The following is a 26,964-nucleotide window of genomic DNA, read 5'->3' on the forward strand; positions in this document are numbered from 1 at the left end:
AAAACTCTAGGGGACAGCCGGCCTCAGCCAAGCTCCTTAGAGTCCGTATTACGATAAAAACTGCCTTTGAACTTTTAAAGGGGATTTTTTTTCTCTTCCTTGCTGCAGAAAAGATACAAAGAAGCAGGGCACGGGCCACACTTAAGTGCTGGACCATCACCAATGTGCCAATAAATCAAGAGATAAAAGCTGCTCAGTGGTGGGATAGGGTGCGGATATGCAGAGTTAGGCTTGTGAATGGACCTATTATGGTTTCACCCAGGTCCCGGGGCTATCAAAAGAGACTATATCAGCCATGTGACGGCAGCGTGAATGGAGGGATGAACAGGATTAGCTTCACAACTCATTAATCTGGCTGTCTTGTACTCACTTCACACTCATCGGGTGAGGGTTTCCCAATATAAGCATTTAGCAGTTGTACTACGATTCCTCTCCTGGGCCTGGGACTCTTTTCAATAGAAGACGTAAAAACAGATTAATCCATCTATGGCTAACCTGCTGCCAATAAAGATTACCATAATAGCCTGACTGTGCAATGGGGTATTTGCACAGCATGTTATTGAGATGGTCTGATTTGTACACACTTAATGTGTGTGCAAGAGGGTTAAGAAACATTAAGGTAGTTATGACACCATCACCATGAGAAGATGATAGGAGGAGTTGATGTTCACATAATTGCACAAAACCAAATAGTCAGATGCTGCTTGGACTATACAAAATTTGCCTGGGATCCAGAATACCTGCTTCTCCAATACTTAACAAAGATGTGAGTTTGATCATTAGTTACAGAGTTCAGATAGCCGTGATTGACAGGAGAATTAGCGAATAAGGGGCACACATGCTCCTTCTGTATCAAAACAAATATGGTCACTTACAAAGACAAAAGAAAGAAAAAATCAGAGGACTGGAAACTTTGGGTGTGTCTGTAGAATCAATTAGTAAAGCACTAAACTGTCAGTCTGAGATGAGAGAAATGAGATTTTGTTCAAAATGATAGATGACCAATAAGCTCCTTAGTTTAACATGCATCAGTAAACACAATGATCTGATCCTTATGACAATGTTACTTGGGTGTAATCATCATAATCGGTCAGCCTCTGTTATGCTCGCAGTGAGTGGCAGATGAATTTAACCAATTACATTCAAGTGTGACTTTTCAGAGGAAGAACTTTAGGTAAACACAATATAAAGATACCAAGCATTGCCAGCCACTACCTAAGAGACACTAAATCAGCAAAGCAAATGTTTGTTGTTGTCTCTTTTATTTCACTAGAGAGAGTTTGAAAGCTGTAGCTTACGATATGTTTATGAGCAATCATGGGAAAACGTTACAAGTAAGAAACAGATGAAACCTGTGGAGCAGTGGGTGAGTACATCAAACACAGACTGCAAATCATGGTGCGGAGGAAGGAGGTTTTATGACTCACCAACTCAAAGTAAGTAAGTTTGTTTTTGTTTGTTTTTTTTACTTTAACTTGAGCTTTACCTGGGTCTAATTTAGTAAAACTCATATTCACTGGCCTTTTCAGATCCAACCACTAATCAACATTAAGAAAATGGTCGATGGTTAGTTGCAGCCATACTCTATTAAGCTGTGTACAGCTCAATACAATATTAAAAAAATAAAAATTAAAAAATTAAAAAAAAATATGGCATATGAGCAAAGTGCACGTTTGCATAGCTCTGGGAAGAACTCTTCAAATATTTCTCAGAGTTAACATGGCATGATAGTATAAAATGCTAAGTAGAATTGTGAGTCTATGGCACTCACACTATCTGCTTTGTTATTACCACTCCTTTAGATTTCCTGCAACACCACCTGAGTCCTATTCAAAGGCCACATCTTGTCAAACTCCTAAAATGAATGGAGGTCAGGGTTTTGCTATTGCTCAGTGACATAAAGGTCCAGCTATTACCTAGTCAAAGTCTAAATGTGGAATGGCAAACAAACTGTGACTGTGAGACATTTCAAATCTGGTAGCATCTGACCTGTTGCCTTTTACCAAAATGTACGTGCCCATTACAGCATAGTACTGTCATTTGAGTCATTTACAAGGCCATTATCACAGCGCACTTTGGTGAATAGCTTTCTACTAATCTTATCAAGAAACTGGCATCTGCATAGGAAATAAAGTTCAGACTGGCTATATTTAACAAGGGACTATCATTGTGCAAGTGTTTTACATTCCAACAGATTTCATAAGGTCATATTCAAGACAAAAAGAGTAAATAAACATCTCAACATAAAAAGTAAAGACTTTGAGATCACTGCTTAAAAGCTGCAACAAATAATTTATCCTATTTAACTTTTTATGTGATGCAATTTGAGGAACTGTTTAAGTGGTTACACATTAAACAAAAATTTTCAATTTTGGACATGAGTTTCTCAAGCCTGCTTCCTTATACAGATCACTGAAAGGATAGCTGATATAATTCAGACTGCAGAGGTGTCACCCAACACCAAACCAGAGCCTAACAAAAGAAACTGTTCTAGGGGGTGGTGCAGAAACTGTGTATCTCACCTCTGCACACAATGAGACAATATGGCAAAAACCCATGTTACATTTTCTATTTACTTATTTGAGTTTACTTAACCCATCATCTTAAAAGTGGTCACCAGTGGATTCTCTGTTATCTGGATAAGCTATAGTTAGAAGGAATGATTGTTCACCACAACAGCTCAATGAGCAGACCATGCAGGTTTTATATTTAGTGACTTTATATTTCCTCATACATCACGAGCGTAATTCCAGACTTCAGATCAAAACTGGGTCATAAGGCTAAATCAGTGCAAAATGAATAGAATGAAGACTAAACATACACATTCAACACATATGTTTGTTTTCTACTACATTTTAAATTGAAGGCAATACTCTGATAATGCTTGCCCTGTAAATGTCACATGGCAATTTGCCAAATTGCCCTCTTGCTATCATCCATAATTTTATATCGCATACAAATAAAACTCATATAAAATGGTGGGAAATGGGAATGAGATTGATTTTTTTCTGGGAAGTGGATGGTTTCTGGTTGTTATATTATTAATAATAATATAACAATATAATAGTAAAACTCCAATAAAATCAGTTACTGTTGCTGCTGGTATCACTCCATGAGGCTCAATATGGTTTGATGTTTAACCCAGACATTTGTTTAACCCCATTCAGTGTAAACCTCCATCCCCATTCCTCAGTGACCACTAGTTACTAAGCAAAGTCTACAGCATGCAGTTCACCCCCAGCTGAACATCCCAGAGAGAGCAAAGTACATGCGGGCTCTAGCGTTCCCTTTTGCAGTTTATCATCCTCTTCTCCAAGTCACTGCTAAATTAGTCAGGGCTAGCTACAAAACCACGTCACCACAGTAACTCGGACACAGCATGTTGACAACCATTTAGATAGTCACGGCTGTTTGATTTAATCAGACCTTGCTATTGTCTCTACAGGCAGATATGAGGCCCTAGTGGTGACACGAGCTCACCCCCTCACACAAAAGCCTCTTCTGTGCAGCAGCACTGGCCGACAACAGCAGGCCGGGGGATGAAAGCTCTGCTCAGTGTTTGGTGACAGTTATTACCCTCTCCACTGAAACCAAATACCTGTGCGCCCAGATAGCATTATCTTATTGCGGGGCACACAAGCAGGGGCCCAGCCTATAATCAGTGCTGCAGCCTTGATCAGTGCTCCGCCCCAGCTCTGATGCCCACGTCTACTCTATTTCCATAGCACCAAAACATGGAACATGGAGCCTCTTTATGGATGTTTTTTTTTTTTTTTTTTTTTTTTTTTTTGTCTTAGTTATGTAACGACCAAAATAGCAACTTTTTAGTTTTTAGTTTTAGTTCAGTTGAACTTTTTAGCAAAACCCAATTTTTTCATGCATTTAAGCAAACTTTGTCTTGCTCCAATGTAGATATTCTGTATAAGCAGCTCTTAATCAAAATAGTTCTGCTGTGTGTGACTGCATCTAATGATAAAGTGTTTTATTGTCCCATCTTCATCAGGAAGTGTGTTAGTTGTTGTTGGCTTTAATGTGAGGGCAAAACTATGCTCTGGTGAATGAAAGTTGTGAAAAGTGGATTATAAACTCATTGTGGTGAATAATTAGGAAGTCTAGAATGCATAAGTTAAGTGAGAAGCAACCATTTAAAATGATATAGTTCTGTTTTTTTTAAGACAGTAAATCTTTAATGTGACCCCAATTCAATTCCTATGCAAAAATGGCCAGACATGAGTGTTACATTGGGGTAAATATAACTGTCTTAACAGGAAAAAATATTACACTGCAAACACTTCATATATGGCTCCAACCTTGCTCTACAACTGAACTGCAAAATCAGCAGGACACTATTCACTTTAAGACAAAAGTCTGAAAGATAACAGCAGTAAAAGTGATGTGGAGCTCACCTTATACTCAGCACACTGCCAAGACAAGAAAATCAATAAGAAACTTCATTGGCATGTTTCCACAGTAACTCGCTGGACCATATGATTTAGAAAAAAAAAACATCATTTAAATGAAGACTAAAGCAAAGCTAGTCTTCTAGAGAAGCCCATAAGAAAAAGAGTGAAAGGATTTGAGGTTAACACTTGCAGTAATATTGTGCTGCAATGGCAGTGTTCATAGTTCAGTTACATAAAATACTGTATTCCAGTTTCTTATGGCTTTCAGTGTCAAACTGTCAGTATAGGTATTGAATGTTTCATTTACCACACTCAAAGAAAGAATGCCAGTTAGTAAGTCACTGAAGTTAAGTCATGTCAAGCAAGTCAATAAGAAACTCTAAATTAGCCATAAAAATGCATGACACTCTATCTGTTTCCCTGTATTGATGACCTCTGTGGGGCCCTTAACTTTTTAAAGAATTACTCACAAGGTGACATAGTTTTGTTTCTATGGTGATTTCTCTTTAATTTATCCACACTGTCAGCACTCGGGGAAGTACAATTGTTGCAACGTCTACTAAAAGGGGAAATAAAAATAAAGCTAACAGTAGCAGTAGGCAGATCATGATATGTAGGTCATCACAGATAAACAGTTTGGCTTTTCAACCCAGCTCCATTTGAATGTAATTTTAACTGTGGATTCACATGGGCCCACAGGTTGTTATTAAAACCATGGAGCTTATCAGTAAGGCAGACATTGCAACACATTGCAGGTGCATCAGTCAGACTTTGCCCTGGGAGTTATCCAAAAGACAAACAGCAAAATAAAAAAAAATAAATAACAACAAAGAAATGCACACTAAACTATCGATCTTGATGTAGTGTTTATACTTTCCCAAAAAACACTTGATTTGAGTTTGTGCTAGTAAGGCTCACATGAAAGCGACAGGAGGAAGCTTACCCGCAGTGAGTTGGCAGGCGGCGGCTGGGTGCAGAATGCTTCAGGTGCACATTAAGTTCATTTTGAGCGCATCAGAAAAGGCAGGTGTGTTTACATAGGCAGGTATCCTAAGCAGCGGGCATGTGAGCGCTCAGTACACTGATTACACTCAGCTAAATATGGCCCTGTGCTAACACACACAGCAGACAGATCAAAGGCTGATGTCAGAAAATGGGCGGAGCTTAGGGCCACACATCAGGTGGCTCCTGTATCTCTTTCTTATTCAAAATACACTTTTGGCTCTAGCTTTAATGCCATATTAGAATTTTGTCACACTGCACAGGTAAGCATACCTATGTCATCACAATATCAGCAAATTCAAAATTTTTATCACAAGCTATTCTGTAACTATAATAGCAACAATAAAACTGCTGTGAACACTTGTATAAATGCACTGACATAGTAAATGGTTAAAACTACTATGTCTTAGGTATTACTATATTATTCTAGTACAGCTATTTCCTATTCACAGTGACAAATAAAATACTGATAATGATAACTATTGATAACTACTGAACACTGACTCTTTGGACTGTTCCAAGCAGAAATTCCTCTGAGCTTGTAATGACATTATACAATTTTTACAAAATTTTGTTATCTGCCTGAGATCAAAATAAACACATTTGGCTTGACAGAATAAAACTAAATATCTAATTCTAACAATGATTATACAACACAATATTACTCATACTAACTGAAAAATGCTTGTGACAATTCTGTTTCTCATCCCTATAAGTGTAACTCCTTCAGCCATAGAGCATAGAAACACCAGTAAGTTTTCGAAAGTCATGTTTTCATTACAACTGGCAAAGCTAACATAAAGCGTGTCCTCAACAACCCAGAAGTTATAAGACACCACAAACCACACAATGCAACAGCTATGGCCTGTTTTGGAACAACTAGTGCATTTGCTCTTTGGCGTGCTGTGGGGATTCCAGTGATTCCTAGCTTAACAAAAACTAACTCTCGGTTTTATGGAAGATAACAGCAGGGAATGTGGTATCATCCAGGAACATATAAAAAACTATAAACAGCAAAACACCAAGATGTGCTACCTGTAAGTTATCCTCTAATGCTGCCATTCTACAGTAGATACAGAGTAATTACAAGGTTGACAGTGCGTGCATCCTCGATCATCATTAAATTACGGGGTTTGTGAAGTTGAGAAATTGACTGGGCTGAGCTTGGAGCCAGCGGAATCCTCGTGGTAATTTACAGGCACTCCAAAAGGGGGACCAATCCTCTTTCATTTGTCTCTTGTACTGGAACTAAATACATATTTCTAGCTCGAACTGGCACACAAGGAAGTCTCAGCTGGAAGAGACACAGCAGCGCTCTAATAAGCTTTTGTTTAGTGGGAGCCCCTACTGATAGTCTCCGGAATAAAAAAAAACTGTGTTGTGGCAGGATGTTTACTAGTGTAAGTCTGTTTGCAGTCCCAAAACTCCATATGAGTACAATATAATTTATTCTAAGTAGGGCTGGGTGATACAGACAGAGTATTTTTTTAGGAGTGTTAACAATATTAGTCCAAACCGTGAAAAAATGTCTTTATGTCTTTTAGTTGAAGTTTAAAAATGTAAAACAACTGTACAATTTCCTCCAAAAGTACATAGATTAATTGGTGTTTTTTTTTTTTTTTTTTTTTTTTTAAATCAGTGCTTTTTGAAGCTATTTTTACTAAACAATAAACTCAATGTTCAAATTTTGCATATGTTCAAAACTCACAAATGAATTCAATAATCTGCCTGCTTCTAACTCTAAGTTATCCTTCTACATTAGTAAGTATTGAGCTTTTACATTTTTTGCAACGGTGCTTTTGTTTTTTTCAGAACAGATCAGTATTTTCTCATCTTTAACCTCTGCACTTGAAATGTAAACTTCCTTGCACAGTTCAGACACTGAAGGTGAAGTCAGAGTTCATACTACCAGTACATAAAAGTTAAACATTATCAAACTAAGAAATTGAATAAAACACACCTATGTTGTCTCATAGGCGTATGCACAATCTGACTTCTACCCTGCTTTTCTTATACAGGCCATTAAAGCAGACCTATTATGCAAAATTTACTTTTCAAAGCTTTTAACCAAACACCATTTACTCACCCAAAGTTGTATTTGGAGTGATTCGTGCATGTTTAAGCAATATTTAATAACTGATTTTCAAGATGACATTTTGCCAATCAACCCCCGTTTTGACCACCACCAGCATACACCCTCTGCTCTGTATTCTGTTCTCCAGTTGTATTTTCTTAATCTGTGACACGCATAGGATTCTTCAGCATAGTATAGTCATTTTGGTACAAGTGAAAAAAAAAACTGTGGCTCACTAGCATGATGTGCAGCTATTCATAGGATTTGGCAATGACGTTACAGATCTTTGTTGTCATGACATTTATGGCCACATCAGATCCCATCGGATACCACAGTTTTCGACGCGTTTTTTTTATTAAGTAATTTTAGATCAATATTGTGATTTAAAATGTCCAACTTATAACATAATGATCCATGGATGTCATAGATTATAACTATATAACAGACACAAGCACAATAAGTTTTCTTTAATACCTAAAGTCACATCTTCCTTATTAGTCATTCACTGCTGACCTAAGGAACTCATTACTGATGCTCACACAAATAAACTGTGCAAGTTTAACAAGCCAAAATCTTTACGCTGAGAAGCGGCAAGGTGATTGGTTACCTGACGTCAGGCCTGCCGGATATGTGCCCGTGACAAAAGCAGTTTGGGGGCAGACAATCACAGGGGTCAAGACATTATTGTGAAGGCTGTGATTTCAACCGTGTCGAGTATTTGTCATCCACCTGCCCCAACAACAGATAAAGGCCATTTCTTTGACGGGAAACCAATAAAACATGGTTCAAATCCTTAAATCCTTTCAGCTCATCCGACACAGTGGCACTTGAGTTTTTGTCAAGGTTTTCGCAAGTTATTGGTCAGGAAAACCCAAGCCCTTTTAAACTAAATGTGAAAGAGTTAGCAAAAAATTATTTATAATTTAAGATTTAACTTATGAAAAAGTAATTAGTGACAAAAAGAGTAAAATATTACTTTAAAAAGCACCAGGTGGTGGGCATGTCACCAGTATGACTCCATGGAGATAGACCGATTCTGTGAATCATTCCAAGGGGAGACATACCTCACAGTAATGGTGCATGTTTTTTCAAAGTTTCATAGTGATGCTTAATTAAAAAAAAAAACAAAAAAAAAACCACTAACATTATTTCTTCATTACAGCCTATTTTTTGTCCATCATCTCACATGGTGGGGATTTAGGTTAAATAACACAGATAGGACTATGATGCACCAATTGGCCTAATAGAAATGTAACATGATCGTAACTTTTGTTTGATTGTTGAACATTGAAATCTAAGACCTGAAATTAAGACACATGTTTCCCAAAAGATACAGGGTGTGTTAAAGCAGGAAACCAGTAAGTAGTAGTGTTTACTGCAAGTCTCTGCCCATTTAAAAGTTCAAATGGGTGATGTCAAGCGAGTGTAAATGAATTAGTGGGCTACTGTTTAAAGCCTACATGTGAGCAGACCCTCCCACTCATGTAAATGAAGCATGTGGTGAGGTCAGCTGATGCTACTGAGCACTGCTCTATCTGGTCCTCATGTGTCCCAATGAATAGGCCAATATTAATATTAATATAGGGAGGTGTCAATGTACACATGAACTTTTTTTTAATTAAAAATAAAACTTTTTGGTGTTAAATCCACAGTAACTTACTTAGGCCTATTAAGTAAACCATCACGTCACATCAGTGCATTGGCCTTTTTAGTCCTGTTTTTACCAAATCATTGCAGAGCTCACGATAACGTACTTTGCCATTTGTATTCTTCTTCCTCTGAATGATACACAGTGGATCAGGCTACAATCGAGTCTCTTTTGTATCCTGTTACATTTCTATCACACCACATTGTCCTCCCTCGCTCTCGCTGTGTTCACAGAAACATGAGAAGCTCCCACACGGCCAATGACTTCAATGAGGATGTCATGGCTACCAAGCAACACGTAAAACAGCCTGAATGCGCTATTACACAACTTTTTGGTTCAAGTTACTTTTATAGTTGCACGTAAACGCCCTTTCAGTCCAACTATAATGTTAATATAGGCCCCTGTAGTGTGAAAGATCCTGTCCTTACCTCAAGCGGCGACAGATGACGCTCAGCATGAAGTAGCGGCTTTTGGGCACATAATAATAATCCTCCCAATGAATGGGATTCGGTTATCTTCGCAGTTCTTGTACAAAGTTCCGCAGTGTTGGTTGCGCGTAATGTGTGGCCGCCAGTGCGCTTTTCTGTTCCGTCCCAGAGCTATGCCCGCAGAGACGCAGAGAGTGGCTGCACTTTCTTACAGTTGTTAGTGTTTCCCAGGACAACTCAGTGTGGGCGGAGCGTGCAAGAGGGCTATTATGAGCCCCATTTACATTTGGCTTCTGTAAAGAGTTCAGTATCATGCTTCCGGGGGAACTTTTCTGTTATAAATTATTTAAAAAAGAAAATAAAAAAAGTTCCAGTGAGCAGTGTGGATGTTCATGGCTGTAGAGAATTCTTGAATGTATCCTGTAATTACAGAAAGCTTATTTTTTCTAATAGGGCAATAGACTATACTAGGGGCGTACGTGTATATTATGAGCATTTTCCTTACATGTTCCTTCAACTTCTCATTAAGTTGATAGTGGCTACAGGTTCTCACTGTAGTTTTGATCATAGACCGCATGATCCCCTGCTTAGCTTATTTGAAAGAAAAAAAAAAAAAAAAAAAACAGCTGCCCTCAACTGCTCTCTGGTGGTTCAACTGGACATTGCATCTTAGACCAACCACTACAGTATTTAGCTGTGTGAAATATGAAGTTACTAATGGGAGAACAACTTTGAAAATAAAGTTTTCAAAAGAAATAAATAATTTTGTAATAAACACATTATGAAAGTAAAAAGGTAAATATATCCTGCATGTGTATAGGTGTAATAAAACCTTGCTGCAAAGAATACATAGGTATTTAACTTTTTAAAAATATAACAAAGTTAGAGAACACTACACATAAACATTTCTCTTAAAACCCATGTACTGTGTAGTCCTTTGTAGTTTTCATTTTGTAGTCCTTTGAAAAGTGTTGCTGTGAGCTTTTGAGTTCACATTTACAGATAAAATCAGTGCAACCAACAGGCGGATGGCCCCGGGGGGTTTGAGGCAGGGCTGTGGACAGGCTAGACACAAAGTAGTAATAACTGTTCACATCCATGCAACACAAAACCCTCTTTCTTTGCCCATTTGCTCTACAAATTGACAGCGGGTACAGGCAGACAGTTCTATCAAGGGTAATATTTCTGAAGGTTACATTTAAAGCCACCATTATAGCTTGTGTTTGTCTCACTCCTCTCTTTCTGAGCACAACACAATCCCTGTTATGGTTTTAGCTGTGACAAAAGCATTATGGATGAATTACAATACAGTGTGCAGCCTTTCTCTAAATAAATGCCTCTTGCTCAAATGGGAAAAACACAATAAATATCCAGAATTCTCTAAAGAAATGCCTTTATCTACAGTAAGCACACTATCGAGGTTTACATTAAGCCTGATAAATAAGGCTATGAAGCAAAAAATAGAATTGTAAGTAAAAATTTCTCCACTTGAGGATGGTGCAAAGCATCGTTAATCTCACAAATGATCTTTAGAGCAAACAAAAAACAGCTGCTGGAGATTTAGAAAAGAAAAGGAAGTATGGACAAAATGTCTGTGATTAAAAAAAGCAAATCAATCTTGGCTGGATTTTTGAACGAGCCTGCAGTCTGTAAAGCTGTAGGTGGAACAAACATATGTTATATACAGCAAACTTTGTAAGTGTTCTTAAGGCTCCCTCATGCATAGACTCCTACCAACAACGCACCAGGTATTGGGTTACTATTGCAGTATGTGAAAATGTAGCAGAGAATGGTTGCTTAGGGGGCCCAGCAGGCAACATGGCCTTCTCTCCACCTCTTCAAACATCTGAGCCATGAGCTTTGTCTATCTATCCACCTGTAAACCAGCCCTGGGTTAGATAAATGGCAGGTGGTATAGAAAAGAGTCCCCATTGAGTGCCATGCTGAGCTGCACTTAGACACATTATTATTGCAGTCTGGACAAGAAGTAGGAGAAGGAGGAGTAGAGGGGTGGTGTGTGGAGAATGTGCAAGCAGGCGCGAGTTGCTGACTGCCAGAACATAGGCGAGACAGGGAAACAAGCATGACACAAAGAAGGACATAGCTGCCTTTGTGCTGTCCTAAAAGGAGGTTTTGTTAAGCTGGAGGACTTGCAGGATGGAAGTGGATGGAAGAGATAGCGCTAGAGAAGAAAAAAGAGGTCCAGCCAGAGTAAACACTTGGACAGGGAGACAAAAACACACAAGTTTGTAGAGAAGGGAGCAGGAGGCGTATCATTGGGCTGAAGTGGATCGGAGTAGTGCATACAATTTGTCCCATGATTCAGTGAAAAGAGCCTTAGTCCAACTATCAACAGTTCATCTAGGTTTTGAACGTTCTGTACAGCTTACTTTTTTCAATCAGAGCTGGAGATTTCAGCCTGAAATAAAGAATATAAAAAGTCAAAAATCTAATTCTGGCATATACTGACATATTAATGGGTTAATTAATCAGAAAATGCAGCACCATTTAGTTACCGTATCAATTAGTAATTCAAAACTAAATATTATGTCTTTGAAGAGTCCTCAAAATATTATCTATTTATATATAGGAAGCTGAAACCCATGAATATTGATTCAGTGCTTTTATATTTCACTTCCTACAGCCAAACTGTCTCCAACCCTCTTAAAATAACCCATGTATTTTCACTGTGGCACCTGTTACTATGAGGAGTATTGTGTTGTTTATTTCAATAATCATCAAACTATATGGCCTAGACGTCCAGTCTGAGACGTATTCACAAGTGATTTTCTGTCAGGTGTAAAATGACTATTTTCTGCACTACTTCATCCTTCTATAGATTTCTCTTGACAGCTACACATCCTTTTGATTACAGAGTGGAGCCTCAGTTTGTAACGTGGATCATATTTTTCATGCAATAAGCCTATATACAAAGCATTATGGCAACCATGCATCACAATAATTGGGTGGTCATAAGATAACAAATGTGTGTGTGTGTGTATATACACAGAATTTTATATAAAGGACTAGCATAATATGTATAAATAGTGTAATTAACAGGCTAGTAATTCACATATCCTGTGTGTCCACTAGGTGTCCTCATGTGTGGTTCTTCCTCTCTGTAAGTTCAGGTGATCCCATCAGTTAGGATTACTGTCTGTGTAGAATGCAAATCACTGCCAAGAAATCAATGTTTTTTGTGTGTTTTTGCCAATAGGTTGTATTCAACTATTTGCATATTTAATTGTGATTTGATCCAATATCACAAGGAGCGATACTAACAAAGAAGTTAGTTCTAGTGATCAATTTTTTGTCAGAATTCACTAACAAGTTGTGTACACATTCCAAAATTTGATTATCGTAATTGACAGAGGCCTAAAGCATGCTATGAGAGATTCACTTTAAGTCCTTTCAACTGACAACAAGCACGTCTTTGGGGTTGAATAACGATGCCACTTTCTGAAGCTACTATAAATAATTTCACTTTTGTGTGTTTGTACTGAGAAGACTTTATACTAGTTTTTGTTTCCTGAAGAGCAGTTAAAGACATATTTACCCTTAAACAGCAACTGGTACCATTTAAGTCTCTATCTGAATTTGAAGTGACAGACATAGTAAAATGTTGTAATGTCATATGAGCGCAACATATTGTTTGTATTTTCACACATGCCGTTTCCCGTGCCATCAGACAGCACATCAGGTGATTTAGCCTGCACTGTTTTGTTCAATCAGATGACAACATTTGGGAAGGTTGGACCAGGGCTGTCTCCTACACACTTTCTCACTCCACCTCCATTCAGTAAAGCTCTGTAGATTAACTCCCTCAGATCTCCTATCTGTAATTACGAGCAAACAGGAGCAGCCCAGGCACAGAGGCAGTATAAAGAGAAGTGAGGAGAGGCTCTACTGGGAAATAAACAGAGAGCTGCTATTGTTGTTGCCGGCTCAGCATTTCTGATTTCATCTCACTGAGGAGGCCTATGTAAAGATATTACAACAGTGGCTCTAACTTGTAATCTAATTATATTGTATATCCTTGGAATAAGATGAAATAAAATGAAAATTAAATTAACTTTATAGTCAGATTGCATTGCTCGAGCTTTGGTTGAAATAACAAATGGATTACATTTTTTACCTGCAGTATTTATAATGGAAGTATTTTTTCATCATCTTCAGATTTTCTTAACTGTCAAAGTAAGAATTTATACACTGAAAATTTAACAAAACTATAAGCAGTAACTAATGTAGTGGGGCTTTGTTGTGTTCTCCCTTGTTTACTTACATCACTCACATATAGGATCAGGGAAGACAAATTCAGGTAAAACCCCAAATAAACACAAGCTCCAATCAGAAAACACTGGAGATCATTAGATATAAAGGAGGAAATCATATACATTTTACCAGAGTTGTAATGTATGTCAGAGTATACTTTGCTATATTTTACGTGTTTACTTGACTCAGGGATAAAGAGTTACTGTTTCAGAGTAGTTTAAGGCTGTTTGAAGTCAGATAAGTAGAAACAGTGGGTCTATCACTTTTTCTTGAATAGTCCCCTAGCAGCCGTTCATTTTCTGGGTTGCATGATATGTCTGTGTGCAGCCGCCTGTGCCTCTCCTCCTGGGACAGGGCTCCACACACCATTAGCTGTAATCCTGCTACGTGAACCAAAGGCTGAAGCTTTGAGACATGCCCCAGAATGGTGTATTAGCACGCAAACATTTCATCTCCCTCTGAGGACAGCTCCTCATCAAAGCAAAGCAGTCTTTGTGACACTGCCATCTTTTTAAAGGGGCTCCAATGATAGGGCATCATTTCTGGATTATTTTATTGCAAACCATTCTGAACGTCATGATGACATAATAATGAGGAAGAGTTTTGATTGGTGGACAGCACTGAACGCTGTGCCTGGAAGCATGGGGGAAGAAGCTGCTGGGCGGGGCTTAAAGAGAGGTTAAATGCAGACTGGTGAAGACACAGAGCAAGGGGGCTAAATTTAGCCAATGGCTCTGCTGGGGTGGAGCTAATCCTCTTTGCACTGAATTATCTGGCATTGGGATTAGAGAGCTTTGCCTCTATGCAAGACATCTACTCTCAATAATGATGTCCCATAGCGGGATGTACCACGTCCTGGGGTAAAACGGGTGGAGAACTCGGTAGACTGACATGACACTGGCGATGAATGGAAAATGTTATTTCCTAATCCTATAGAGTGGAATATATTTTCTTTCAAAGAAAGAGTAAAAAGTTATGATCTAATATGATAAAATATCTTTAATGTTATTAAATTATATTTTTATTACAACTATTTACAAATGTGACTCTTCTATTTCTACTACAATTACAACTACTTCAGCTATTTTAAGTAAATACATGTTTATAAATCATACTTTCAAATGACATTGGTCTTTAAGTAGCATTCCTTAGTAAAGATGTCACCCTTTGGACTGATATACTTACTGTAGCATGCAGAGTATAATTATACAGTTGTGTAAATGTGTGTCAGTGATCCTACATTTAATGCAGCAGTGAGTGCTGTGCTTTGAGAGATGTCCATCCCACAAGAGCCTTATACTGTGTATATAAAGCACAGAAATGATATGTGTGGTGGGAGTGCTATATGATTACCATCTCCAGCTGAAGGTGCCACTCAGACACATCCATAATCACATCTGCTCTCCTCCACACCCACAAATGTGCCAATTTAGTTCAAGTCAAGAGAACACTTTTACACTCATTTTAGAACTTCAAGTTGGCTTCGGATGCTACTGTAGCTGTTCAATGAGATTGTCAAGGGCATTAAAATAAGAGTTTCATTGATTTGCAGTTAATAATGAATGTATCAGACCACTGGCCTGATATTAAATCTCAGATAAAGTTGGTTATTGGTTGATAAAACTATGTTGATTATTCATTCTTGGCTAAAGATAATAAAAACATAAAAAGCTACAGTAGCCTATAGAGTTTACACACAAGTATTAACAGTGGTAAGGCCACAGCCAACAACACTGGTATGGATATAGAATATAATACTGTGAATTCTCTCAACAATGAGTTGTAACCAAATACAGTACAAGTCTCATTGACAACAAGCATCCATGTAACCTGAAAAAAACTTTTAAAAAAATAAATAAAAAATAGGGCTGCAGTCTTCTATTGTGACCTTTGACCTTATGTTGAGGGCAGTGAAGTTTTGGTTTTCATTCCTCATCAGAGGTATTAAAGTGTGTAGTAGACTGGGCCGTACCAATAGATGTGCAGTGTGGGGGTTGGATCTGGGGAGTTTCCTGTTGGGATGAGCATACTGAGCCTATGAGGGAGGGGTGGTGGTGTGGGGGGGGATCGTGAGGTTGGATCCTAATCCCCCAGCCTTGGCTACTGCCCGGCCTTGGGATAAACTGACATGTAGACTACTCCTGCTCGGACTTCAGCTATTTTAACATACTTTTTTTTGTGCAAAGGGAATGCCAAGTCTGGTAAGGAATCTTGTTAATTTGAAATTTAATCAACATTGTGCATTTGATCTGATATTTTGCTAGGAACACGAAGTGACAAACTATTTCCAATTGTTTAATTTTTGCTATGTCAACAATTACATAGATCCTGTTTCAGCAATGTAATAGCCCATTAATCATAATAGAAGTCTATTTCAGCCAACTGAAGCTTTCAGATTCAGTCAACAGGTTTCTGTGTACTATGTCAAAATATTTTACAATCATTCACTGTTATGTGTGATGTGAGCAAAAAATTCTTCGACATTTCAATTTTTGTGACAGTTTTCTGTTAGTTTAGTTTTAGTAATCGATTCATTTACAAAGAAGGCCAACATAATTACTTATTAAAGTATGTAACTTTCTAATAAACCCTTGAAAGGTTTAGTAAACAGAACTCTATTCCAGAAAACACACAGGTTTGTCCTTTGACCTCTTTAGGCCATAAACGAGCTCAGGTTAAAATGACCTTATTGCTTTGACAGCTGTGGTGAAATACAACCTACACTAACCTGTACAATGGAACATACAGATATTTGATATCTTTTTAAGGCTGCAATGGAATTTCAATTATTAATGCTTAGAATAATACATCCTTTATAAATGAATGTTTGAGATTTAACCGAACCTTATTACCATCTTTTGTCAGCCTAAGCTAAAGCCTTATTTCTGATTTTGTTCTGCATCTACGTTTTGAATGGATGTACTTGAAAAACATGTTTAAAACTTCAGTTAATCCAAGAAGACCTGAAAAATACAAAACTGTAACAACACTCTGCAATTTATGTCCAAAAATGTACATTTAAAAATTCATTGAATCCAAATGAAGTATACTTCCAAAAGGTCATTTACTCCAGGCAGTATACTGTGTTTGCATATTTAGCAGCTCTTTTCTGTGTGCTATTAACATAACAATAGCACAACACACAGCCTCTATAGTTTGTGCCAAACTGAGATAGCTGGTAAAGACAACAGTCAAACTAATGAATGGTCTTAATGCTAAAAGGTCACTAGATGAAATTGAAATGGCTTTTTTGTAGGCTAAATTACTTTGCCGCTTCTAGTTAGACCTCTGACATGCATTGATTTTTTTGAGATTCAAAGTGAGCAGTTTGACTTTTGAACACATGCATTGATGATGTATACTATAAAGACTAAGCCTGATTTGATGTTTGAACTTTCCTAATGGATGCATTCATTTATAAAAAGAAATGATGAGGCACATGGGGGGTGCGATGCGTCTACTATTATGTAAGCAGCAGCTGCATTAGTATAACTGCTGGATCAGAAAATGACCTTAACACAACCTCTGTTCACTAAATACATATCTCCTTAATAGCTGACCTTAATAACAGCGACAAGCACAGAACAAGATATATACAAATATCAATAATGTTGCAAAAAATATAATATGCCAGAAAAGTTCCAAAAATGTATGCACTATGAAGTGATGTAATTTCCTTCCATAATCCTTAGGGCCACCTCCATGACTTTCATCATCCAACAATAGCATAAGGCAACAAGGACAAAATGAAAAATAAATAAATAAATCTGACGTTCTAATCTGGATTAAAATATTGGACATTCAGGTTACAAACAAGAATAACACATGCGACAACAAAGAAAAAAGTGCTTTTTAGATTTTCTTTTTTTTTCTATCAAATCAAATCCAACCACTGTGTCTGTTAGAGTACAAAATCCTGAAGCTTTGGTTGTTATAAGAGTGGATTTAATATGAAAGAAAGGCATATATTCATTTCAGGTTCAAAAACTTACATAAATTGGAAAACCTAGTCCAGTATTATTATTTAAAAAGATGTGCAGATTGAATTTTTTAAAATCACTGGAGATTCTGAATGAGGAAGCTATTCACTATGTAACAGATCAAAATGGCGCCAGTGCATGTGAGTGTGGAGACAACAAGATTATCTGTGTGTAAGGACACAGGCTGAAAGCAAGACTAGGAAGTTCTATCTGTTCTTATTTTTAAATGACATACTCAGATTAGAGGTTTTCAAAAATATCTCACTGCAAAACCTGGCCAAATTAGGTTTTGGAAGAGTTACAGGAAGGCTATCCACAATAACGAAACCTAGATATATTAGAGCATAAAAATTTTGGACTTTTCTGAAAAAATATTTCCTAAAAAAGTGACAATAATTAAGAGTGCATATACAATGTACAAGTATTTTGGAAGGGTCCATATTCTCCTGACAAATGTAACAAACAATGCTAATATTATGGTAATAGGCTAACACAATAGGACTTGCTACAAAGTATAGTTCAAAATGTCTTCATTTAGCTGTGATTGTTTAGCCAATGGTCAAGAGTTCTCCATCTGTGTTTTGCTAATATAAACTTACAAGAACCCATAGGGGAATGTAGAGTGTGACACCATTTAGCAGGTTACAACATGTCCCACAGGTATCTGTCGCATGGCAATCTGTACATTCCACTCTGCAGTTCTGCCAACAAATAAACTCATCTTTATTGTATTACAGGTACAGCATGCATCTCGCTGCCTGTCAAGGAAGGTAGGACAGTCCATAGGCCTGTAATTGCTGCCCTGCACTAAATTCAAACTTCTTGGGGACGATTATGCCATTATAGCTGACAACTTTCTTCAGTAAACTGCAAGTCACTGCTCCCCTGAGAACTGCCTTGAACTATGGAAGACCCATATCAAAACAACGTCAACCAGCAATACACAGAGAGTGGAGGGGGAGAATACACCTATACACAACAAGAAGGTGGTGGCAGCGGCCCGGATGGCTACCCCTACCAGACGGACTACCCACCTCAAGAGGAGGATGCAAGGAGTGATGCCACGGAGGGTGCAGACGAGGATGACCAGATGTACGAGGGAGAGTACCAGGGCATCCCACACCCTGATGAGATCAAGGAGGCCAGGAGGGCAGCCAGGATAGAGGCCCGGAGGAAAGCCCGTCTGGCAGCTCAGCAGGAGGAGGTGGAGGAGGAGAACCTGCCAGAACAGTATGAGAGCATCATGGAGGATTGTGGACACGGGCGCTTCCAGTGGATGCTGTTTGTTGTCCTGGGACTAGCTCTGATGGCAGATGGGGTGGATGGCTTTGTGGTGGGCTTCGTCATGCCAAGTGCTGAGAAGGACATGTGTATATCCAACGCTGACAAAGGACTGCTAGGTAAGTGGAGATAAAAACAATACATAATTTGTATTTGATTTGTTTTAGTTTTGACATACAAGGGAAAAATTAAATTAAATTAAGAATACACGAAATAATAAAAAATTAATACACATTTTTTGGTTTACCTTTGTGGTTCACCTCGTGCAGCACAAATTTGAATCTGCCTTAGGTTATTATCATCTGCTTCACTCTGTTGACTGTGTCTTGCTTGCTTTCACTGTATCTGTCAATGAAAAGAGAGAATATTCCGTTTTTTTATTACTAAAAATGTACTTGACCTACTTTAACATACATTGACACAGCGAGCGGGCCCACCTTTCAGTATCTGACTTGTAACCTTGCCTGGTGATGCTTGTCTCCATAGAGATAAGATAAAGCTTTAATACCATACTGTGAAACATTCCAAGCAAAGCAATGTCATCTCCATGGAGACAAGCAAGATGGACCCTGTACAAGAAACGTGAACCCTGAAATGTATGCCCTCTAGTTTATGTGGGACCCTGCAGGCTTATAGATTGAAATTGTTCATTGCAGTCCAAACATGATCATATCCAAATTCTAATATTACTAACCAAAAAACTTACTAGGCTTGCAAATGGCATTCATCTGTTGAAGAGCAGAAATTTTTACGGACAGGAGGAACTCATCAGTAAAATGATTCGCTACTGTGCTTGGCTGGGGCAGAATTGGCTTGTGATGGTGCAAGGTTTCAGACCACTGCCTCTGGCCAATGGGATCAATTAGCAACAAAGTGTTACTAAGTTTGAGCCAATACACTCTGTGATTGTATAATTTCACTTTTGTTTTAAGATTTAGTAGGCCATTAAATAAAACTAATGAGTAAATGGCATACAAATCTTTAAAAAAAAACAAAAAAAACGCAGCCCTGATCAACATTCCTTTTTGATCACAATGCAAAGATATAAGATAGATTTTCTGCCATACTGTGGAAAAGCAATAAAATTTCCATAGCATAAGGACAAAGGTAAACTCTCCATCTGAAAAGTTGCACAGTGTACCTTTAAGAGATAAATGTAGCTTCTTTTGATAGTTGACATGTTGCTTGGTTAAATCCTCCTTTCAGAAAGTATAATGAAGGTATATGTCTTATCTTAGTCTTAGAATATAATTTTATTGCACATCCTTAAAATGTAAAATCTTTAAAAGATATTTCAGTAGTTATTATACTACATTAACACCAAGACTGTACATGACATATCCACCACTACTTCCTAAATTTCACTTCGGAACCAAGGCACTAAAAATATCAGCAAAATATGTATGCTGCATAGATTTCACTTAAAGGGAAATGTACCTTGAAATGCCTGGTTTTCACTCTACGAATGCCCATTACAATTCAGTATTACTATCTCCCCCATGTAGTTTCATGTGTGCAGCAGCAGGAGATGAGGCGGATTGTGCATCATTATTTCATCTTAACAACAGGCCCGTGGGACAAGGGCGTTGCCAGGGATTGATGAAGAAGCCAGTGGTGATTGCATTCAGCGTGTGTTACCAGGGCTAATGTGCAGCATGTTGCAGCCGTCAGGGAGCTCCGGCAGCCCGCAGAGCTCAGTGCAGGGCTGTCAGATACGCTCGAGGCCTCTGACAGGTTGTGGGAGCAGGGGGGAGGAAGGCCCCAGTGAAAATGAAATCGGCGTCTGTTTGCGTGGAGCCTCTGATCAGTGGCGGAGAATATGAAGTAGATGTAGAGAATGATCCTTTTCCATTCACATTCATGCATTGTTCACCACATTGGCCTGTTAAGGAATATATATGATGCTCAAGGTTACTCACAATGTTGGGCACTACTTCTCAACCTCTAGTAAAAAGAGAAAGTATTATAAAGAGATTGTTTTGTTGAAATTGAAGAGAACTTGTTTCACTAATGTTCACGAAATGACCCATTTAGCTGTGGCTAAAGATTTAGTTTGCCAATGAAGCTCCAGTAATTACCCTTGATTAAGAACATCTTCACATTGTTTCTGTGCATTTTAAAGTATTCTGTGTAATTTTAAACATTCATACAAATATCTTTGTAACCTTTAAAATAACAACATTCTAGCAACACAAAAGTTGACTAAGATAGGGCATCTGGTACGCGCTGATTGACCAGATTGGGTTTATACTATAAACTCAATATGCTATAAAACCCAATGCCAAATGAATATGCAAATCAGGATGATTTGTTGTGGTGAACCCCTGGTGGGACATAGAATTATATTTCACACAATCAGAAAGCTATTGTTTGCGGTTTTATGTAGGTAATGTAGCCTGTAGCTAAAAACTCTCCTCTCTCCTCCTGTCTTTTCTGTGCCCAAGGACACTTGTGTAATCACAACTGCATTTTGCTGCAGGGCTTGATTCTAGGCCTCTACCATGTTTCCAATTGCAAGGCCACTCTGTCAACCTGTCAATGTGCGTACAATACAATATCTACGGAATACGCATATAGCCCTGAGCAACCACTATGAAGTGACACATGGGCCTGAACGTCCCTGTGCTGCTGCTGTTGAATGGGTCAGAGAGGTACAGCTTGCCGTGTGTGTCACCATCAGCGCAGCCCTTAGACCGTCTGGTAATCCACAGGGAAGGTGCACTGCACACTATGGCTCCACGTGCTGTTAAGCTGCTTAGCCTCACCGTAATTAGGGCTGTGTGTAGTAAAAACAGGCAGGAGGCTGGAGGTATGGGTGGTCAGGGGTGGACAACACACAGATTTGGATAGATTCCCTGCATAAAAGGCACAAACTCAAATCTATTTTCAGGATTATCTTGTTGCACATGCTTATATGAGTGTAGGAAAAAGAAGAGGGTCATAATTAAATACAATCAAATGCAAAACATAAGGGTTCTTAAATGGTTAATAATAATAATATTTCCCCCTTAAAATTAAAATTTAAATCTACTCTCTGTTTTTTTTTTTTTTTTCAAAATTATCTTACTTATACAAGCACACTGTTCACATGCAGGTCCATACAAGAGTAAATGGAGCCATCTTGTGGAGAAAAATGTCAACCCAGTAAGAAATGATAAAAACCCTTTGTGTACAGGTCTCCTGGTTTATGTGGCCATGATGGTCGGAGCACTTGTGTGGGGAGGTCTATGTGACAAAATGGGAAGGAGAAAGTGTCTGATCTACGTTCTGTCCATCGACTTGGTCTTCTCCTTCCTCTCATGTTTCGCTCAGGGCTATGGCTTCTTCCTCTTCTTCAGGTTTTGCTCAGGTTTTGGGTAAGATACCAGCATCTTACATTACATTGCATATCCTAAGTTCAAAGGTCAATTCTCTGATATCTGAAAAGGAAGACTATGCAGAGTAAGGAATTACCAAAAAATAAATACTAAAAGGATGGTTAACAGTGGTAAAAAAAAATACAATATTATTAACATAAAACTTATATGTTTTTTTTTAAGTATTTAATTTAACATAGAAAGAGCAACCTACAAACTATAATCAGATATGTTGAGTCTGACCTTTTTAGAAACAAAAATGCCATTGATTGTACATATATGTACAATGCATTTGAAAACTTCAACATATGTAAACTGTAAAATATTGTTACTCCTGCAGCATTGGAGGCTCCATTCCCATTGTGTACACCTACTTCACTGAGTTCCTTCAGATGGACAAGCGTGGAGAACATCTGAGCTGGCTCTGCATGTTCTGGATGCTGGGCGGCTTGTATGCTTCATTCACTGCTTGGGGCATCATCCCTCACTATGGTAATGCACAGACTGTAAGCTCCACCAAAGGGTGCATGTGTAATATTCTGTTGTAGTGTAGTGGTAGTGACTACTGTTGTTTTATGAATGTTTGAGTTAGGCCAAATGTAAATAGATTTTACTTGAAACAGGTTGGGGATTTGCCATCGGCTCAGAGTTCCAGATGCATAGTTGGCGCTTGTTCATCCTGGTGTGTCTGTTCCCTGCTCTGGCTGCTCTCGTCGGAGTGGTCTTCATGCCAGAGAGCCCCCGGTTCCTCCTGGAGGTCAGAAACACACATCACATGTGAATTCTTAAACAGTGCATAAACACAGCACACCATTTTATATAATAATATCCAGTTGATTTGGTTAAACCTGTTGAGTCATCAGCCTCCTCAGTGTCACCCCACTGCTGTGTAAAGTAGCAGGGAGCTGTTAAGGCTCTACCAGAACACCACCCACCCATGTTTCACATTGTCAAGGCTGTAACCACATGTGGTATTGTGTTTGCCTGTTATAACAGAGAGTTACGCCACATCTATATCACTTACTCAATAAATATCATACCCATAACTGAAAAGAAGTCTATTTGGGTTCATGTTCACCATATAAATATGTAATAATAATAATGCTACATGTGTGCAGAATGCTCGGCATGATGAGGCATGGATGATTCTGCGTCAAGTTCACGACACTAACTGGAAAGCGAAGGGAGAGCCTGAGCGAGTCTTCACTGTGAGTTATTGTACCTGCTTTGAACTCAAACATGCTTCGTACAAAATAACAACACATCTGCAGCTGTGTTATAACAATATTGATGATAAGTAACAATCCTAGAGTGCAAAAGGGAGCATAGAAGTCTAAATGTTAGTCTATGTTTTTGATAGATGCTGCATAGCCCACAGTGGACACTTTGACTTATCAAAGCAGAGAGGCCCAGTGTGCCACTATTAGCACTAATGATAGCACTGGTCATTCAGCTGTGCCATGGCACACACAACAGGTATTTTTCACAGCAGGCGTTTTGACATGTTGCAGTCGGCAAAATTAATCATATGAATTACTGCCTTCTATTCAGGTCTGCTCTGATACTATTACACCCGCAAGCTCACTGCTATGATGAGCTGTGGGAGTGCAGTGACCAAGGATAGTGCTTTCATGTGTATGCTGTAGTTTTTCTACTGAATAATTCATAGATGAAACAATTCCAAAAATTACAAATTTAAAGATGCCTACATCTTGCAACTATTAGTGTTGTAGAAATAATTCAAGTAGCTAGGAGACTCTGAATGTCTGCAACAAACTGAGGAATTTCTTCTCTATTCAAGTCTGTCTGTGCTACAAAGAAGTATTCCATTGTTGGAAGTATTTTAAGAACTGATGTGATAGCACAATAATAATAGCACAATTATCCTATCATTCAAAAATGAAAGGGACAACAAACTTATGTGACTATTTTTTTAATAGTAAAATAATTGTAATGTTATGTGTTTTGTGGAGTGAAACTGTTGACCGTTTATTTAAGCTTCCTATTTCCTCACAGTAACAAGTATATATCTACCCAAGAGGAAATTTTAAGTACCAGCCAGAAAATGTAAAAACATGTTATGTTAAGTAAATAAAGTACTTTTCCATTTAAAGGTGACTAACATCAAGACTCCTCAGACTCAGGAGGATGAGTTCATTGAGATTCAGAGTGACACAGGGACAGCCTTCCAACGCTGGTCTGTGCGGCACATGACCATGCTACAGCAGGTTTGGATCAGCACACATGCATAATATTGATGTTACTGAAACCTTTTCATACAGAACTTTTTTTTTCTTGGTTAGGTGATGGCAAACATCATGTCTCTGTCTGCCCCTGAGCTCAGACTGCAGGGCCTCTTCTTGGTCATCGTGTGGTTCTGTTTGGCTTTCAGGTATCTATCAATCTGTTTGATAACTCCATTTGACTTGTGTGTTTGACAATGTGTGTTTTGTGTAAAGCTACCATGGCCTTGGTGTGTGGTTCCCTGATATGATCAAATACATGCAGTATGAGGAGTACGAGTCCAAAGTGAAGGTCTTTCACAGAGAGCGAGTAGAACGTTTCCACTTCAACTTCTCTTTAGTTAATCAACTGCACCGGGAAGGGGAGTACATTCATGACAAGTACGTTTGAAGAGAAATATTATGTTGCATTTTTAAAATACTTATAATTGTCTTTATTATTTAGGTTTGCAAACATTGAAATTAAATCTGTGAAGTTTGAGGACTCTCTGTTTGAGAACTGCTACTTCGAGGACATCAAGTCAACAAACACTTTCTTTGAAAATTGCACCATTAAAAACACAGTGTTCTACAACACAGGTATTACATCATAGAAATCTGATGAGGCTTTAAATGTACTTCCAATGCACTGATTCCAGCCCAGTTTCCTGAAATGCCATATTGCTTTTCAACAAGTCTTTTTGTCTTGTTTTCAGACCTATGGCAGGAGAAATTTAAAGACTGTCGAATGGAGAACACAACTTTTCTCCATCCAAAGAAAGGCTGTCATCTCAACTTTCAGGAGGAGAATGACATTGTCATCTATTTGGTCAGCTTCCTGGGAAGCTTAGCGGTGTTGCCTGGCAACATCATATCAGCCCTGTTCATGGACAAGATAGGACGGATTCGAATAATAGGTGAGAGGAGCCTAGGGGAAGGTTAACAATAACATCTGTACAATGCTATCAGCTCATACTCCATGTGTTTGTGTGTAGGTGGTTCTATGCTGGCATCTTCAGCCTGCACCTTCCTTCTGCTGCTCAGCTTCAGTCAGGGTGCTGTAATATGTTGGCAGTGTCTGTTCTATGGAGCCAGTGTAGCAGCATGGAATGGACTAGAGGTCATTTCTGTAGAGCTGTACCCCTCTGCAAAAAGGTACTCTTCTGTTTGCGTTAAAGCTATTACAATATAAACAGAACACTAGGTGTACAATGACGTTACCGTTGTTTTGTTTTGTTTTTCCAGAGGAACAGCTTTTGGTATCCTGAATGGTATCTGTAAGTTTGCAGCCATCGTAGCCAGCTTCATCTTTGCAGCATTCATCGGTGTCACCAAGATCATTCCCATCTTCATGGCCTTCTCTGCTCTTGTCTGTGGTGGTCTGCTGGCTCTGAAACTGCCTGAAACCAGGGAGAAAATCCTCTCTTAGAATACTCATGAAAAGCCAACTGGTGCAGTGTCTAGGTCCAAAACACTATACTCTACTATATGTAGTAGGAGAGTATTGAAGGTATAAGAAAGATATATTTTTGAATTTGTCAAAGCCTGTCTGGTTGCCTACATGGACCTGTGGATGCTTTCTGTTCTGCCATGAGCTCCTCAGGCTGACTTTCTTTTGCTCCCCAAACTTACTGTATATAACATGGTGTTAGTCTGTCCCATACACTAGTTTTTGTTGCTATGTGAATGAGAAATTGGAAACAATGTCTGTGCATAAAGGTCGTGTAGTCCTTGCTGAACCAGGATGGGCTTGTAATCCTGCCTTGGACTTCACATTGTGTTTGACAATCTCAAGGCCTCATCTTTGCCATGACATAATGTGACAAACATATATTTTTCTAAAATAATTAATTAGATGTTTTGATATGATTCTCTTTTTGTTGTTTGGTTAAATCTTAAACTGTTTGAGGAAGATAATATTTGGCCATGATTGCGTAAGGAGTGTATGGTTGTACGCCTGTTTTAAGTACTGTATGGTAATCATAGAAATGTGCTTGTACTGTATACTAGCTGTTTTTCAATATTAACTTGAACTCAGATGAGGTCTTCCTATTTTTGAAAACTAAAACAACAGTACACATCTGCAAATGTCTTTGGAAAATAAAAGTCCCTACATGTAACTGTTTACAAAATTATGAATTTTGTCATACATTAGAATATTGAATTAGTGGGAATAGTATTGCACTGTGCATTTGCAACACATGTGTAGAATAATTCATATTTTGTTTTGTTTTTGTGTTGTCATAATGAATAAATGTAACTGTGTTTCGTTAGAACAGTTTTCATTCCATGCTGCTG

At 38.4% G+C, this 26,964-nt stretch overlaps 2 protein-coding genes across 4 annotated transcripts in view; one reads left to right on the plus strand and one right to left on the minus strand.

Moving 5' to 3' along the window:
- The window catches only part of LOC110175342 (A-kinase anchor protein 13), a 64,739-nt gene extending 54,959 nt beyond the window's left edge, over positions 1–9,780 (minus strand). For 2 of the 3 annotated variants that reach the window (XM_055154248.1, XM_055154246.1), the window contains exon 1: positions 9,556–9,780. The gene's annotated coding sequence lies outside the window, so the exon portion shown is untranslated. Of the gene's footprint in view, positions 1–5,346; positions 5,458–9,555 lie in introns of those variants that run through there. The other variant, XM_055154247.1, reaches the window with a different exon arrangement.
- On the plus strand, positions 1,232–26,729 carry sv2ba (synaptic vesicle glycoprotein 2Ba). The gene is made up of 13 exons (XM_020941641.2): positions 1,232–1,436; positions 18,545–19,207; positions 22,264–22,444; positions 22,785–22,936; positions 23,068–23,201; positions 23,563–23,652; positions 24,559–24,672; positions 24,748–24,836; positions 24,904–25,068; positions 25,133–25,266; positions 25,383–25,583; positions 25,662–25,821; positions 25,912–26,729. The coding sequence occupies exons 2-13, from the start codon at positions 18,712–18,714 to the stop codon at positions 26,093–26,095; spliced, it is 2,100 nt and encodes a 699-aa protein (XP_020797300.1). The 5' UTR covers positions 1,232–1,436; positions 18,545–18,711; the 3' UTR covers positions 26,096–26,729.
- The last annotated feature ends 235 nt before the right edge of the window (positions 26,730–26,964 follow it).

This window comes from Boleophthalmus pectinirostris, unplaced genomic scaffold (genome assembly GCF_026225935.1).
Source record: "Boleophthalmus pectinirostris isolate CB_2022bp ecotype Guang Dong unplaced genomic scaffold, ASM2622593v1 HiC_scaffold_19, whole genome shotgun sequence".
NCBI classification, from domain to species: Eukaryota; Metazoa; Chordata; class Actinopteri; order Gobiiformes; family Gobiidae; genus Boleophthalmus; species Boleophthalmus pectinirostris.